The following is an 18850-nucleotide window of genomic DNA, read 5'->3' as shown; positions in this document are numbered from 1 at the left end:
GAAATGTTTCATTACTAATTTATAAAAAAGAGGTGTCAGTGTTTTAACAGACGACAGTTACGCGCGGAGAGCAATTACAGTATCAGTTTTAATATAACCATAATAATGTTCTCTTTTTAATTATTTAAATAAACCGCATTTTTAATCATTTGATTCAAATTATATTTTAATAATTGCACAAATTATATTTCTTGTTCAACACTCTACGATTTTATAACAGTTCCAAAATGAATCTCGAGCTTTTGGAATCTTTTGGCCAAAATTATCCAGAAGAATTCGACGGATCTTTAGATTGCATTTCTTTGGCTGTTACTTGCTGTTTTAATAAAAGAGGTACACTATTAGCTGTCGGTTGTAATGATGGAAGAATTGTAATTTGGGACTTTCTTACAAGAGGTATTGCTAAAGTTATAAGTGCTCATGTACATCCGATATGTAGCTTGAGTTGGTCTAGAAGCGGCAGAAAATTGCTATCAGCCTCTACCGACAATAATGTTTGTGTTTGGGATGTTTTATCCGGTGATTGTATCCAGAAATATCGGTTTCCTTGCCCGATAATGAGAGTCCAGTTTCATCCTAGAAATGAAAAGCAATATCTGGTCTGTCCAATGAGACATGCAGCTTTATTAGTCGATGATGAAGGTGAGCATAAAATTTTACCTGTGGATGATGATGGTGACTTAAATATTGTAGCTTCTTTTGATAGAAGAGGCCAGTATGTTTATACAGGAAACTCGAAAGGAAAGATTATAGTAATGAGCTCAACAGATTTTGCTTTTAAAGCTAGTTTCAGAATTACTGTAGGTACTTCAAATGCAACAGCTATCCGTAGCATAGAATTTGCTAGAAGGGGTGAATGCTTTTTAGTAAATACTGCTGATAGAGTGATTCGAGTTTATGATGCCAAAGAAGTTCTTGCTTGCGGAAACGATGGTGAACCAGAACCTATACAAAAATTGCAGGATTTAGTAAATAAAACTATGTGGAAAAAATGCACATTTTCAGGAGACGGAGAATATATTTGTGCAGGTTCTGCAAGACAACACGCTCTGTACGTCTGGGAAAAATCAACAGGCAGTTTAGTTAAAATCCTTCACGGCACTAAAGGTGAGATGCTGCTTGATGTTGTTTGGCATCCCGTTCGACCGATCATTGCCAGTATCAGTTCAGGAGTTGTATCTGTGTGGGCTCAAAATCAAGTCGAAAACTGGTCGGCATTTGCTCCAGATTTTAAAGAACTAGATGAAAATGTTGAATATGAAGAGCGAGAATCTGAGTTCGATGTAAAAGATGAAGACAAATCCGTAGACTTATCTGGAGAAGATAAACAAGACGAAGACTTTGAAGTAGACGTCACCAAAGTTGATGTAGTTGCAGCTTTCTGTAGCACTGACGAAGGCAGTGATGATGATTCTTTACAATTCTTGCCAATAGCACCAGAAGTGGAAGATCCTGAAGAATGGGAAACAGCCACAAGTCCCCAAGCCGCACAGGCATCTGGACAGCCACCGGAGAAGAAAAGAAACTGCAAATCTTTTGATATCGAATTGAAAGGAGTGGTAGGAGACGAGCAACACCCATTGTTAAGCAATAAGACCAATAAAGATAAACAAACTGCTGCAGGTGGTAAGAAAGGTGTTGGTAGACCGAGAAAGTAATTAATAGTTTTAACTTAGATTTTAAAAATATTAGATATAAGATAGATATAGTTTTAATTTAAATACTTATGATGAAATACATATGATAAGCATTGCTTAAATAGTCATGGCAATATAATTATCAATTGATTGATATGCCATATATATAAAAATGTAAGATATACTATTTTTATATGATATATAAAGTATACTCTATTAAGAATTAAGAAATTACTTATGAATTGTTTTATAATACATGTTACGACAATGAATTAAATTTTATTTAATTATATATGTAATAAATGTATTTTATTGTTTTAATTATGCATTTTATATTTTTAGACTAGTAACTGTGTTAAACTCATTTCTCAGGATTTTCTAATTTAATTTAAAATCATTTTAAGCTGGCTATGAATTTGTTTTTAGAGTAATTATGTAAATAAGACGCCTAAGTTATTTTAATAACACCAAACAGTCTTGAAGGTCTAAATGAAATCATACGGGAGGCAGTAAAAAAAGTATAATTTATGAATAAGTGAAAAAAATATAAAAATCTAAAAAGTTGAAGATGAAGAATCTGAATGAAATAAATATAACGTGAAGAAGAAATCCAATCCAATAATATTGATTAAATTGGCAGGTACAACATCAAGAAATGTTTTTATTAAGAAGATATCACAGAATTTTGTCAACATTTTTTCTGAGATCGGAGTAAGTCTGTAACAAAATTGGAACTATGCACAGCCTAAAAAGTTTAAAACAGAAAAATAACCAAAATTTTGAATTTACAAATAAAGATGGAATAAAACTAATTATTGAAAATTCAAAAAATTAAACTAGACAGGACAAAATATCATAAGTTATCATAGATAAATAAAAATAGCAAATAATTATGTAAACATCTCAATTATATAAAACAGTATTATTCCATCTCTAAAGGAGTCACTATCAAGCAGATTTTTAAAACAGGAAACAAAGCAGATACAAATAACTATAGTTATTATAGTTTAATGTATATATAGCTATATAACAATATCAACCACATTCTCAAAAACAAATGATAAAATAATTAAACAAAGATTTTTAAATTTCTTCATTTAGATGATAAGATAAAATTTCATAAACATAACTCGAAACACAATGACTGCAGACCCATAACAATAACAAACACAATCTAACAAATGTGCAAAAATAATTAAACAAGGGTTATTAAATTTCATTCATTCAAAACAAAAAATTAGATAACAATCAGTATATGAATTCCTGCTTAATCTGACTGATATTATTAGATAACAACACATTCAAAAAAGTATCCATCACATAGTGGAAATATTTATCTGAAAAAGCTGCAATACCTTAGAAAAAATGGATGTATGTGTGTGCGGATACAAATTTTTGTCGACGATTTCGAGAGCACGGATCAACGAAACAGAGAAAATGCCATTTTGCGGTCAAAAATGACCCTTAGACATGCCTTTTACGATTTTATAAATAAGTACAGATTTTGCTTACATTTTCTTAGAAAGGATTCGGCTATTCCAATAATAGCTATTATGGGTTCCGTACCATCATTTATAATATTTATGGTTCAAACAAATTTTCTCGACATTTTCGACAGTGTGGATCAACCGACTTGAATAGATTTCAAAAATTTCAAGCAAAAAAATTCAAGAGATACAACAAATTTCAAAATTTTCAAAAAATGACGATTTTTTTTTATTTTGCCTTGGATTTTTTTTATTTTTTTTTATTTATTTATTTATTTGATATAATTCATACATACTGTATCTCAGTCAGACAATTGTTCTGGTACGAGAGATCACAGCAATTATAACAAAAATAAAATCTAAATTTTATGTAACAGACTTAAACATTAAGACATATATTTTTACTTATTACTATTATATACACATATATACACACACAGAAGCGCTTGCGTACATACATACATACTTATACTTAAATGTAATTTTATAAATCAGAAGTAGTATAGTATTTAAAATAGGGATTGTAACTCATTTGTTTCATTTGTCTCTTACATAATTTTTCAATTTAATTTTGAAACTGTTTAGGTCTGTCATTGTCTTTAGTTCGTCCGGTAGTTTATTGTAAAGGCTGCTTGCACTTCTCAGAGGACTAGCAAGTCCTTTACTCGATTTAGCATGTTTCATGTGGAAGTTTCGGTTTTGTCTTGTTTGATGGTCATGTATATCTTGGTTTGTCTCTATTGTGGTGCAGGTTTTGATTTTGTTATTTTTTATTTTGAATATTAGTATGCATTTTTCTATTTCTATTGTTTTGTGTAGTGGTATGTTCTTAGTCTTTTGTAGGAGTTCTTTGGTCGGAGTGAGGTAGGGATAATTGTAAGTAGATTTTATCGCTTTATTCATCATTCTTTGTAATGTCTTTATATTTTTATTTGTAGTTTGACTCCAAATCGTGATGCCGTACGTCATAATCGGAATTATATGTGATTTTAATATTAGTTCTTTGTTCTTAATTCCAAGATGTCGTATTCTTCTTATGGCCCCAGAAAGTGCTGCAATTTTTTGTTTGATTTTCTCGATTTGGTCACTCCATTCTAGATTCTGGTTTATAATCATACCCAGATATTTAGTTTTTTCTATTTCTTTTATTTCAGTATCGTTGATTAATAATTTTATATTGCCTATTTTTTTATTTTTGTTACGTCGGAAAAATATATAATTAGTTTTTTCTGTATTTATATCGTGAGTTTATTTTCTGTCAGCCATGTTGTATATTTCTTTAAGTCGTCATTAATTTTTTTTTCTAGTTTCTCCAAGTCTTTATCGGCGTATATGATCATGGTGTCATCTGCGTACACTATGTATCTACCTTCTAAATTTTTGTCCTTTAGGTTGTTAATATAAATCAGGTATAATAGTGGACCTAGAACTGTTCCCTGTGGTACTCCGCATTTGACCAATTTTTTATAGCTGAAGCAATTTCCAATTTTGGTCCTTACTTCTCTTTCAGATAAGAAGTCTTGAATTATGTTGTGCATCGTACCCTCAAGTCTCATATTTCTAAGTTGTTGAAAAAGAATTTGGTGATCTACAGTGTCGAAGGCTTTTTTTAGGTCTATAAATATTGCAACTGTGTGTCTATTGTTTTCTAGGTGTTCATTTATTAAATTAGTGGCATCTATTAAGGCAGATTGAGTACTTGATTTAGGTAAAAAGCCATATTGGTATTTATCTATAGAATCGTTTTCTATCAAGAATTGTAGTATTCTCTTCTTGATGACTTTTTCATATACTTTTGACAGGACGTTGGTTACAGTGATAGGTCTATAGTTGTTTGGGTCCAGTTTATCTCCTGTTTTGAAAATCGGTTTAATTGTAGCTGTTTTTAAACATTCTGGGAAAGTGCCCTTAGCGATGCATTTATTAATAATTTTAGAAAGTATTGGAGTTATAATATCTGATGTTTCTTTTATTATTTTCGCTGTTATATTATCATCCCCAGGTGCGGCGTTGGTTTTTAGTTCTTCTATAATTTTTTTTATCTCTTCTTCACATGTTGGATACATTGATGGATCCAGTAGTGTTTTATGTGTAGTAGACGTTGTGTTTTTTTCAGTATTTTCATTCACTTTTATATTTTTCTGTAGTCTTTCTCCTATTTCTGCAAAGTGTTTATTTAAATAGTTTGCTATGCTCTTCTTTTCTACTATAATTTCTTGTTTTTGTTGATCTTTTATTTGTTCTATTTCTGTTTTATGTTTTTCTACTTTTCTTGTCAGAGTGTTATTTATTAAATTCCATATTTTTCTTGGGTCATTTTCACATTTTCTTGTTTCTTCCAGATAATACTCCTTTTTGGTTTTATAGATTAGTCTACTGATTTCCCTTTTTATGTTGTTATATTTAGTCAGGATTGTAATATGCTTGTTTATTTGCTTTTCGTCACATTCTTTGAGTTGTTTGAAAAATTTATTTCTATGTTTTATCATTCTTGTAATATCTTGAGTTATCCATGAATTTTCCCTTGCTCTTATTCTCTCTTTTCGTTCATTTTTTTTCAATTCTTCTTTAAGTATTGTTATTAGCTCTTCAAAACTATTCACTTCTACTTCATTGATTTTGTTCATTAGTGTCGATCTTAATCCTATCGTGTCTATGCTAAACTTTGTTATTTTCTGCATCTTTGGTTTAATTTTTGGTATATTTTGTATAGTTATTGTTATCATTTTATGGTCTGATAAATCTGTATCTTCAAGTATTATTTTATTTTTTTTTCGTAATTTGTGATGATATGGTCAATTATGGAGTGGCTATTTTCTGTTATTCTGGTGGCGTGTTCTTTGCTAATCTCGTTTATAATTTTGAATCCAGCCATGTCTATAATGTTTTTATATTTTTTTATTGTGTTGTTATTTTGTAATATATCCAGGTTCATGTCGCCTATAATTATAGTGTTTTTACGATTATTTTCTACCTTCTCTTCAATTAAATTAACAATTTCATGTTTATTATTATTTGGTGGATTATAAAGTATAATAAAATTTATGATCGGATTCAAATTTGTGACTGTTAATTCCAATAGATTTATGTTATTATTGTAAATATTATTTTGAATGCTATAACTGAAGTGAGTTATAATAATTGAAACAAAATTTAAGACAAACATTTTTATAATTTTTAACGTTTCAAAGGTTTCTGAACACCCAGGCATGCTTTAAAAACAGTCGATATGTGTGTGTGTGTGTGTGTAGTATGTATGTATGTGCGGATACAAATTTTCGTCGACGATTTTGAAAGCACGCATCAACCGATTTGAATGATTTAAATTCGATTCGTATTAATAAGAAGACGTGCTGATTAGTTTTTGGCAAAGGCAGGTCCAGGCGTTTGGGAGATACGGGGCAAAAAGTGCCAAAAATTGTAATTCAGTTTTTGAGAGAACGGAGCGTCCGATTTGAATGATTTAAAAAACATTTTATTGAATGAAGAATTGATTGAATTTTTGGCAAAACGGTTTTGAAAATCCAAAAAAAAGTTAAAAAATAACTTTTAGCGATCAAAAATAATTATTATATATAAATGTTCCATGTATCAACCGACCAGAATGGGTTTCAAAATTTTTGGAGAATTTCAAAATTTTCAAAAATTATCAAATTTTTCAAAAAAATTGTTCTTTTTTCAAAATTTTCGAAAAAATTGAAATTGCGATAAGGGTAGTTCCTGCAATTTGCTTTAAGGCACGGTGCCTTAAAACAAATGCACCACTATCTTTTTTTTTTAAAAAAACTCAAAAAAAAATCAAAAAATTTCAAAATATTTTTGAAAATCATCCGATCATATATTTTTTAATCGTTTACTACTACATTATAAACCCACTTTCCAAATATTTTGGTGAACAATAGCGATGCCATTTCAGTTTCTACGTACAAAAGAATAATTTTATTCACAAAATTTAATAATTTGTATAAGAATTCGGTATTTAGAAAGTTCAAATAATAATTCTCCATCTCTATTGCTCCTTACTTTCCCTCTGCAGGCAACTTCACGCAAAAGTGAAAGCTTTTAGTAATGGCGTCATGGCGCTCGTCTCGCACGACATTTGACGTTATTTACATTTACTTGCAACTGTTAATAACAATAAGTGCGCAGTTTAATCTAAAAAAATACTACAAATATAACCGACGGTGTTTAGTTTATCCAACTGAATATTATTATTATTATGTTATCTATGTACAATGCAATGTTAAAAGTTATTGATAATATTTATTAATGAATAGTGGTAAACATGTCGGAAGAAAGGACAGATTACGTTAATATTTTAGCAGAGAAAAAATTACAAAATGACGATGCTTTCTTTATGTCGTATCCTTATAGGCCGACAATTGCGTATAAACAGACTAAATATTATAATCCGGAGGAGCTGAAAGTTTTGGTTTTACATAGTTCGGAAATTTCTAATGTTATCGAACAGGTTAGTTTGAAATAATCAATATATAATATTAAATTTTAAATTATTATATACACATATTTATAGTAGCTAAAGTTAAAAAAAATCTGCAAAATTGCAATGAAATATCTATTATAGTTTCACTTAAAAATTAAGGACTTTTATAATAATTTGTTTTGAATTTTTATAATAATTTTATGTTTGTTAAGAGGTAAATATATAAACTATTATAAAAAAAAAACTAGAACTTTATTCAGGTTTCACTTCTTAAAACCTTAAGCATCAAATTATTATAAAAATCCTTACTAGTTTCCTTAAATTGGAACTTCAGAATTTATAAAACCTAGGACAAATTTCTCTAATAATAATTACCATTTTTATACTAATGTGATATTTATTTCTACAAATAATTTTATATTTATTGTTACTAATTTATGAAGGTAAAACTACAAAAACATTTTAGATTTTTTATATTTTATGGTAAAAAAGTATTAAATTTAAACTACATATCTAAATTTTATGGCAATAATATCCTTTATAATAATTTCTATATAATTTTTTTATAATAATTAGATGAATGTCCTACTTAATACCTACTAATTTTTAAACTAGAATAATGTATTAGTTTTTTTATATATTTTTTGAATATTTAATTGTTAAAGCAATACAATATAAATACTAATAGCTAAATTCTAAAGCAAATGTCCTTTATAATAATTTCAATTATATTTTTATAATAATTGGATTATCCATATTTGTTATCCTTACAAATACCAATTTATGAAAGTAAAACTTTCTTTTCTATAAATAAACTATACTATAACAATTCTTAAGGTTTTTTCTATTTAAATTTGCTATTAATTGCTTAAGGTTTTTTTTTCTATTTTTTCTATTTATTTCTTATATATTTAATTAAAGTATCTGAATTAAACTACAGCTAAATTCTATGGCAAATATCCTTTATAATAATTTCCATTTGAATTTTTATATTAATTGGATTATCCATATTTGTTTTCCTTACAAATACTAATTTATGAAAGTAAAACTTTTCAAATCTTATGATAAACTATAACAATTTTCAAGGTTTTTTCTATTTAAATTTTCTATTAATTGCTTAAGGTTTTCTTCTATTTTTTCTATTTATTTCTTATATATTTGATTAAAGTATTTAAATTAAACTATAGCTAAATTCTATGGCAAATATCCTTTATAATATAATTTTTATTTAAATTTTCATAATAATTGGATTTTTTCATGTTATCCTTCAAATACTAATTTATTAAAGTAAAACTTTTTAAGTCTTAGGATAAACTATAATATAACAATTCTTAAAGTTTTTTCTATTTAAATTTTCTATTAATTGCTTAAGGTTTTTATTATTTTTTCTATTTTTTTCTTATATATTTAATTAAAGTGTTAAAACTAAACTATATATAAATTCTATGGCAAATATCCTTTATAATATAATTTTCATTTAAATTTTTATAATAATTGGATGTTTATCCTTACTAATATTGATTTATGGAAGTAAAACAATTTTTATGGTAAACTATAATAATTCTTAAGGATTTTTTCTATTTAAATTTTCTATTAATTTCCTATCAATTGTTTAAGGTTTTTTTTCTTTTTCTTTATATATTTAATTAAAGTATTAAGAATAAACTAGAGCTAAATTCTATGGCAAATATCCTTTATAATATAATTTTCTTTTAAATTTTTATAATAATTATTTTTACAAATACTAATTTATGAAAGTAAATTTTTTTAAATCTTATGATAAACTATAACAATTCTTAAGGTTTTTTCTTTTTAAATTTTCTAATAATTTCCCTTTAATTGCTTAAGGTTTTCTATTTTTTTCTATTCATTTCTTATATATTTAATTAAAGTATCTAAATTAAACTATAGATAAATTCCATGGCAAATATCCTTTATAATAATTTCCATTTAATTTTTTATAATAATTAGATGTTCCTTACAAATACTAAGTTATGAAAGTAAATCCTTTTTAAAAGTTTTCAATAAACTATAACAATTCTTAAGGTTTTTTTATAAAAATATAAATAATTGTTGAAATATTAAAATTAAAGTAAATAGCCAAATTCTAGGGAAAATATCTTTTATAATAATTACCAATTCCGTTTTTATAATAATGAGTAAAAAGTAAAACTTTTTTAAATGTTGGGAAAACTGTAACAAAGCTATATTTTTATATTTATCTTATAATTATTAAAAATTATTAATTTTTCTAAATATTTTTTTAAAAGTATTATGATAAATTACAAACAATGTTTTAGAATTTCATGTATTTTATAATTAATTGTTCAAAAGTATTGAAATTAAACTACATAGCTAAATTGTAAGAGCTAATATTAATTTTCATTTTTGTAATAAATTGATGTTTATCTTTACAAAATACCAATTTTTGAAAGTAACTTTTTTAAATCTTGTAATAAACTTTAACAATGTTTTAAGATTTTCATAAATTTTAAATATTTGTTAAAGTATAAAATATTTAAATTAATTAATTTAAGCTTAAGCTATATAGCTAAATTCTAGATAAAAAATCCTTAATAATAATTTACATTTCCATTTTTAAATCTTTAAAATTATAAATTTCCAATTTATAATCTAATGTTTATGCTTACAAATACTAATTTATGAGAGTAAAACTTTTTTAAGTATATGTTGTAATAAACTACAACAATGTTTTAAGTTTTTTACATATTAATATATTTAATTGTTAAAGTATTAAAATTAAACTGCACATAGATAAATTATAGTGAAAAATTCCTTGAAGTATTTTTGCTATTAATGTAATCAATTATTAAAATTTTTTTGATAATGAAATTATTTATATACCCAAATCATTATCCATGCAGATAATAGAAATAGAAATAAAACAAATTCATGTTTCCAAAAAATAAAATAGAAAAAAGTCTAAATTTTTTTTCTAAAACAGTATTTTTAATAAATAACCCAGTTAGACTCTTTTTTGGTGGATAAAACTACAAAAATGATATAAGAAATATTATTTTTTTCATTTTTGCTTTTGTTAAATATTCATTATATTTATCACCCTGATTATAATATTTAAATTCTATTACGAAAATAGTTAAATGTTCAATGCAAATGTTATTGCGCTAAATAAAATATGTCATTGAAAATAAAATATGTAAATAATACATAATAATAATATAATGGACAGAACAAAGTTTACTTTAGCAAAACTGGTTCTACGATACGACAAATGATAAAAAATTGTTTAAGAAATTTACAAGATTAAGTTTATTGTTTTAATTTTGTAATATATAAATATATTTTTATTATATGAATAGTTTTTCCATTCATTTCTATTACACTATGAGTGAAATATATTTAAATTCAATTTTAATAAAAATCGTTACCCAAAATTGAATAAAATTGTATTTATTTTTAATTTCAACCCCAAAATTGACTAAAAATATATTTATATTTAATTCCAAGTCTAAATTGATTAAAAATATATATAAATTCAATTTACAGATGAAAAATATATTTAAATTTAATTTCAACCTCAAAATTGATTAAAAATATATTTAAATTTAATTTTAAGCTCAAAGTTGAATAAAAATATATTTAAATTCAATTCCAAGTCTAAATTTATCAAAAATATATTTAAATTTAATTTACAAGCTCAAATTTGATGAAAAATATATTTAAATTTATTTCAACCCCAAAATTGATTAAAAATATATTAAAATTTAACTTACAAGCTCAAATTTGCTGAAAATATATTTAAATTTAATTTACAAGCTCAAATTTGATGAAAAATATATTTAAATTTATTTCAACCCCAAAATTGATTGAAAATATATTAAAATTTAACTTACAAGCTCAAATTTGCTGAAAATATATTTAAATTTAATTTCAACCTCAAAATTGATTAAAGATATATTTAAATGTAATTTACTAGATCAAATTTGATGAAACTATATTTAAATTTTATTTACAATCCCAAAAATTTATCAAAAATATATTTAAATTTAATTTACAAGCTCAAATTTGATGAAAGTATATTAAAATTTAATTTACAAGCTCAAAATTGATTAAAAATATATTTAAATTTAATTTATAAGCTCAAATTAGATGAAAAATATATATTTAAATTCAATTTACAAGCTCAAATTTGATGAAAATATATTTAAATTCAATTTACAAACTCAAATTGGATGAAAATATATTTAAATTTAATTTACAAGCTCAAATTAGATGAAAATATATTTAAATTTAATTTCAATCCCAAATTTAAATAAAAATATATTTAAATTTAATTTACAAGCTCAAATTTGATGAAAAATATATTTAAATTTGATTTCAACCCCAAAATTGATTAATAATATATTTAAATTTAATTTACAAGCTCAAAATTGATTAAAAATGCATTTATATTTAACTTAAAAACCTCAAATTTTATAAAAAATCATTTATAATGCACATAGTTTATAGTTATTATTATTTTTAATTTTAAACCCTCAAAAATATATAAATTTTAATCTCAAAAATAATGTAGGAAAATTAATTTTATAATAATAATTATTCAAATTAAATTAAATTTAAATTTGCTTTGTAAAAAAATAAAATTTGAGAAATATTTTTGGTACAAAATTTAATAAACATATTTCAAGCGTTCAGATAAAAAATACCTATTTATATATAGCCCTTATGTTTTTATTTATTTATGAGATTACTATATTTATATTTAATATATGTATTTGACTTTATCAAGAAAAATGTTTTCTTAATGATAGGAATAATAATATTTTTAATTTTATGATATTCAAAACAAACACAAATAGAAATAGTCAGAAAAAAGAATATATGTAAGTCAGAAAATTTTATGTCTAGTCTTATGTATTACTTTTTGTTAATAATTTATTCAATTAAAAAAATAAACACATTTTTACCATTTTTCTCTAAATTTTAAATTTATAATCTTAAACTTCTTATAATCTTAAGTATTGATCAATTAATTAATTGTTATTTATTATTTCAATATTCGATAACAAAATTAAATTTAAATATATGAATTAATTGAATTCTGATATACAACAATTATTGTCTTCATGAAAAATATCATGCATAACTTTTTTTAAATTATTATTTATTATTAAGATACACAATGAAAAAAAGAAACCAATACCGACTATTAAATTGGAGGCATGTGCAATCCTGGAAGAGATGGCCCTCGACAGAAGACTTGTGGTGATACGAGTATTAGGAGTAATTTTAAGCAAATTATTTAAACAATGCTGCACAGGACTTCTGGTGGACAGGTCTAGTATACAAACGGTAAGAAAAATAAATCCTATAAATAAATTATACTTGCAAATAATACTTGATACTGTTTTGCAGATCAAAAGCAACATGGGAAGTTGTCCTGTATTATTTTTGCCCTCGCACAGAAGTTATGCAGATTTTATTCTGATGTCTTTCGTTACTTTCTGTGAAGGGCTGCAGGTACCAGCTGTGGCTGCAGGAATGGGTAATAATAATAAAAATTAATTTTAATAATATTATTTAGTTTAATATATTTTTCCTTTCAGATTTCCATGGGATGCGTGGTATGGGTACAGTTTTGCGCCAAACAGGAGCGTTTTTCATGAGAAGAACCCTTTCAGGGGCTGATCCTTTATACAAGGCTTTATTTAGAAGATACGTACATGCCCTGGTTCAGGAGCATCATACGCCTTTGGAATTTTTTATTGAAGGTACCAGAAGTCGAACAGCCAAGGCTTTGTATCCTAAAACTGGTGAGTGGAAAGAGCATTGCAATAATATTCTTTGTTCAAATATGGGTTAGAAAAAATATACCTGATCGCACAGCAAATAGATAGAGTATTCTTTTATATTTTAGGATTGTTAAGCATGGCATTAGAACCATATTTCTTTGGAAGAGTTCCTGATATAACCATTGTGCCAGTTTCTATATCTTATGATCGAGTTTTAGAAGAAGAACTGTTTGCATTTGAGTTATTAGGTATTCCAAAACCAAAAGAGACTACTAAGGTAGAAAAATAGTTTTTACTACATACATATATATTGTTAAACCAAGCTGAAGTATTCTTTTATGCAGATATTGTACGTTCACAATGTACGATGAGATTTTGCCAGCAAAAAATGTGTTGAAGTTATATGCTAAAATATTAATTTTGTTTTTATAAATGTTTTATATTTTATTTTTCAGGGTCTTTTTCATTCTTTACAACGGCTCAATGAAAGGTATGGAGCTATGAAAATATCCTTCAGAAAGCCAATTTCTGTACAAAGTTTTATGAACCAGCGAAACCATGATAGAACCGTGCACATAAATTTGCCTTCGCATGTTCAACAAGTCACACCAAAAGAAATGGTATTAGTTAACGAATTGGCACATGAAGTTCTACTAAGGTAATTTATTATATTGAAATATTTCTTGCATTTTTCTACGTAAAGAAAAACTAGTGGTGTATGTCATCGTGCCTTAAGGCAAATTGCTGGAACTACCCGTACCAAAAATTATTTTAAACTTTGAAAAAATTGGATTTCTGAGGAATTTTAAATTTTTGAAAAAAAAATGACTTTTTTGGGAGAAAAAACTTTTGGGATAAAATGTTTTTTTTATTTATTTTGAAATATTTTGGAAATTTTGAACTTTTTTCAAAGCAATCGCACTGCTTTAGCTGCTTAGAGACGCAATGTAGAAGCGCGTAAGCGCCGCGTCGCCGTATAACGGGCAAACGATGTAACGAAACCCCAATACATCCATTTTTTCTGAAGTATGCCAAAATGTTCAGAAACCTTTGAAACATAAAGATATATGAAAAAAATATTTTCGATTTTTTTGCGATTACTGTAACTTACTCTACGGGAAGTTAATATCTCTATAAGAATTTTTTCAGATAATAATATTTTATATAAACTATTGTGATAAGAACAGATTTCATATACTTTCTGAAGGCTTCTATACATGTACATTTATTTCGATTTTACATAAAATATCAGTGTTATTATATTCATTTATTATTTATATTTTCCAGACAACAGCAAGGGATGACGATAGGCGTGATCAATATTATATCCCTTCTAATATTTTATTATGAAATGAGATCTTACACGCCGACAATCGGAGAATTAGAAAGAAATGTAAAAAAATGGAGTGATATATTAAAATATTTAGGTGCTTCCATTTCCACAGAAAGTGTAACTGAGGCTTTAGATATTCATAAGAAAACATTAAGGGTTAATCAAAACGGAACTGTTAGTTTAATTTCTGCAGATTTTGCATTGATGAATAAGCCTGCAAAAAATCATTTGAAAGGTAAATATTTATGCACAATAAATAGTTATTTTAATATTGAAGAATAGACATAGATATTTTCATTTTATTTTAAGGACATGATTTGGAAAACGACACAATGACGAAAGCAACTCCCCTTGTAAAGTTGCAGTTGTATATAAATCCGTTATTTTTTTATTTATGTGGACCCGCACTCATTATCACAGTTATGAAATTGAATATAGTTTCTAATAAACGTATGTATTGAATTAATCCATATATATATATATATATATATATATATATATATATATATATATATATATATATATATATATTTATTTGGAGTAAAATTTTATTTCAGACGATTTATTCAGATCTGTGTCAATGATTTTGTACATATTCCACTTCGAGTTTGTCATACCTAAATCAACAATATTACAGGTTTGTTTTTGTTGCATTTTATTTCTAATGTTATAATTTCACTAATTTAGAACAAATTTCTTTCAGAACTTCCAACGATGGATGGATGCATTACTTGCCTTGAATATTATAAGCTTAGAAAATAATTGTATTAAAATAACTAATAATGATGATGCCGACATTATTGCTTCCTTAATGGCACCTTACTTTTATTGCTATCGGGCTGTTTATAACATATTATCTAAGGTAAGAAATAAAACAAATTAGTGGTGAATGGAATCGCCTCTTAAGGCAAATTGCTGAAACTTCCCGTACCAAAAATTAAAATTAAAACACACATCCATTTTTTCTGAAGTATGCAAGAATGCTCAGGAATCTTCAAAATGTAAAGAAATGTAAAAAATTTTAATTTCGATTTTTGGACAATTACCATAACTTACTTAATAAAACGAATTTTCAAATTTCTTCAGTAATTGAATTTTAATATTTTAGACAGTTGCAGAAGTATCAGAAAAACAGTTATTTGTTGAAATACAAAAATGGATTGAAAACGATTTGTTTAAATCAGACAAAACGAATATATCTGCATTTTGTTATAGTTTGAGTTTAGATGCCATTTCAAATGCTCTCAACTCAAGTACTTTCATCGGCTGTCTTCAGAAAATAAGAAGGTACTATTAAAATTACTAATAACTAAAAATATATACATATTTCATTTAAATAATTTTATTTGTTTTAGGAACTCCACAAACTTCTATACAAGATGTGATTCAATATTCAATGATTGGCATGCTTTTTTGAATAAGTTTGACTTACCATATTTTGAGAATAAATCTAAACTTTAATAATATTAATAAAGAAATTGGAAATTAATGTAAGGCCCAGTACAAAAAAGAATCAATATTAATCATAAGTAGTGGTAAGAATTTTTATATGTAGTTAATATATTTACCAAATTTATTATATTAAACATTTAATATTGTCTTAGTTTTTAATTCAAAAGATATAAATATATGCCAATGAATGTTGTTTTATAGGAAATCTACTAAATAATATTTTTATTGACTTAATTTTAAAACAAATGGTATGAGCATAACTGCTGCTAAGTACTAATATTTCTAAGTAATATCTTTATGGTTAACTAAATGCGATCTTTATAATATTATGAGCCATCTAGGATATTAATCGCATCAAAATTCAATGTTCAAAGTCAATTTATCAAATTTGAGATCAGGAATTGAAAAAAAAATCCCATTTTTCTTTCAAAGCTTTTAGATTATTTATTATTGGCCATGATATTTTGGCAAAATAATTAATTTCATATTTTTTATAATTTTACAAACTTTTTCTAATCTTGAAAGACTCATTCCATTTTTTTCAATACATTGAAAGAGATCTTTGATATCAATACATAAATAATTTTGCTTGTTACAAATGCATTAAATCAAGCAGAAATAATTAAAAACATAAAATCAAATTTATTATAAAGGTTTTAAAAGATTTGATAAATATTTAGGGGTTGTTTTGATTATAAAATTCAATCACAGTAAGAATATGAATATTGAGTTACTTTAATTTAATTAACTTAAAAATAACTATTTTGAATGAAAAATGTGGAATGTTATTAATACGTACAATAATAATAATCCTGCATTCGTTAAATATAAAAATTTATTATTACTTTTCTCATAAATGCCTGATGGTTTTTAAGCCGTATATTATGTTATCACTTTTTCTTCAACATAATAAATTAATTTAATAACAGAAATCCAAAATAATCTTTTGGTTTAATACAACATTTTAGTTCTTGTTTCTCCATATCCATCTTACCTGTTAAATACTTTATTACTAATTTTCATATCTCTAGTTCGTATCCTATTTTTCTCTGCTACCATTCGTGTAAATATTGTACTAGTAATCTATCACGTGTCTTAAAACTAATTTCCATTACAACTCAACTAGAACATGGGTAAATAATGGATGCAGTCTAAAGGCTTTGGTAATATATTTTAAAGATATAAGACCATCTGTCTTATATCGTAGTGGGCCGGTTTCTAAAAGCGTTTTTCGTTCTTCACTGAAAATATAAATTATATAACAATTTATTTTAATTTTTAATAGAGAAATAAATCTGTAATTTATGTTTTCATTATATTTTTTCTGCTTTAAGTTTATTACCTTGGAGCATCATGAGAATGTTTTAGCATTGTGTATCGACTAAGTTTTGATGGAAAACGGCAAATTTCTATCCCATTATGAGACAGACGTCTGTAGAAGTCATCATCTTCACCACCCCATCCGTTGAATAAATTGGACATGCCATTTACTTTTTGAAATTTGATGCGGATATAGCTACAACTCCACCAAATAATTCTGGGTACAGTGGATTAAATCTGAAGTAAAATTGTAATTTATATATATATATATATATATTATATATATATATATATATATATTATATGTGTGTGCGTGTGATTTTTATAATGTACCTAAAAATATCTAAATTAGCTGACATATGCCTTGGTAAATTTGTGCAAGCATATAAATTCCCTCTGTTAAAGGCAGGAGATCCACATCGTGTAATATCAAGCAAGGAAAACCAAATTCTAAGGCTACCTTAGCCCCTATATTCAATAGTTTAGCTCTATTAAATAATTTATTGTCGAATTGTTCTATTATAAATATTCTATAATGTATGTTCTGCCTGTATAAAAAGTTATGCATGTATGTCAAAAAAATATTAAGCTGCTCTGCTCTATTTCTGTAAGGCACTACAATAGCTGTGCTAAATTGAGGGATACAGTTTTCAGGAATATATTCTCCTCCATTGTTTATTTTGTAAGTTTTCAATATACTCGAAGATAATGATTGGACATTGGTTGAGGAAGTATCGTTTAATACATTGTCATAAGTGCAAGGACTGTTCAACAACTGATCTTTGGTTAAATTGAGGTTAGACTTCCTCAGTAAATTAGATTCTAGCTGCTCATAATTTAAAACGAAGAAATTTTGCATACATGCTATCGGATTCCCATAGTAAAGGATAACAAAAATATATAATAAATAACAAATATAGGAACGAAGGAAGTGCATACAGTTTCGATAAATATTCATTGTTGCACAATTAATTGGGAGGAATTGTGCAAAGGATCCTGTGTGTCACATTATCTTTCAAATAGATAACTTCTTTTGATTTTAGATGTTTTTGCACTCCTTGCCATATAAAAGATGTTATAACTAGACACTTCCATTATATTCAAACCAAATAAAACGAATAAATCAATGAAGTATTACATAGTCCACTTTTTGAAGACATAATGCCGAAAAGAAAGCATGTCAATGTCAATTTGACAGTTTAATAGTCATGTCTTCTGCCGCCATTTAAAATTAAACTGAAGTTAGTTAAACTTTGAGATATAAATTTTGTGAAGAAAATATTGTATTTAATTTAATGCTGCGGATTAAATTATTTGCGAATTCAGGATTGAGGAAATAATAGTCAAAATGATCAAATGTACAGGTACGTTTGTATCAAGTATTTAGAACTTAAGACACTTAA

At 25.7% G+C, this 18850-nt stretch overlaps 3 protein-coding genes across 3 annotated transcripts; 2 read left to right on the top strand and 1 right to left on the bottom strand.

Moving 5' to 3' along the window:
* Positions 1-66: 66 nt before the first annotated feature.
* On the top strand, positions 67-1695 carry LOC113363791 (retinoblastoma-binding protein 5 homolog). Its single transcript, XM_026606275.1, has one exon. It carries the CDS (start codon positions 228-230, stop codon positions 1656-1658), a length of 1431 nt encoding a protein of 476 aa, XP_026462060.1. The 5' UTR covers positions 67-227; the 3' UTR covers positions 1659-1695.
* Positions 1696-7375: 5680 nt separating this feature from the next.
* LOC113363785 (dihydroxyacetone phosphate acyltransferase-like) lies at positions 7376-16210 on the top strand. The gene is made up of 12 exons (XM_026606271.1): positions 7376-7595; positions 12726-12902; positions 12966-13095; positions 13157-13363; positions 13468-13619; positions 13798-14000; positions 14630-14910; positions 14985-15125; positions 15233-15312; positions 15379-15537; positions 15784-15962; positions 16031-16210. Exons 1-12 carry the CDS (start codon positions 7410-7412, stop codon positions 16134-16136), a joined length of 2001 nt encoding a protein of 666 aa, XP_026462056.1. The 5' UTR covers positions 7376-7409; the 3' UTR covers positions 16137-16210.
* Positions 16211-16990: 780 nt separating this feature from the next.
* On the bottom strand, positions 16991-18564 carry LOC113363803 (beta-1,4-N-acetylgalactosaminyltransferase bre-4). Its single transcript, XM_026606286.1, is given in 5 exon segments — positions 16991-17368; positions 17470-17620; positions 17623-17684; positions 17781-17850; positions 17853-18564. Coding segments are annotated over 5 exon segments (966 nt in total). The 5' UTR covers positions 18406-18564; the 3' UTR covers positions 16991-17238.
* Positions 18565-18850: the final 286 nt, after the last annotated feature.

Source organism: Ctenocephalides felis, unplaced genomic scaffold, assembly GCF_003426905.1.
Source record: "Ctenocephalides felis isolate EL2017-DRISC unplaced genomic scaffold, ASM342690v1 CF-g0.4_SCAFFOLD_00845, whole genome shotgun sequence".
In the NCBI taxonomy this organism is placed as follows: domain Eukaryota; kingdom Metazoa; phylum Arthropoda; class Insecta; order Siphonaptera; family Pulicidae; genus Ctenocephalides; species Ctenocephalides felis.
This window is presented reverse-complemented; position numbering and strand designations above follow the sequence as displayed.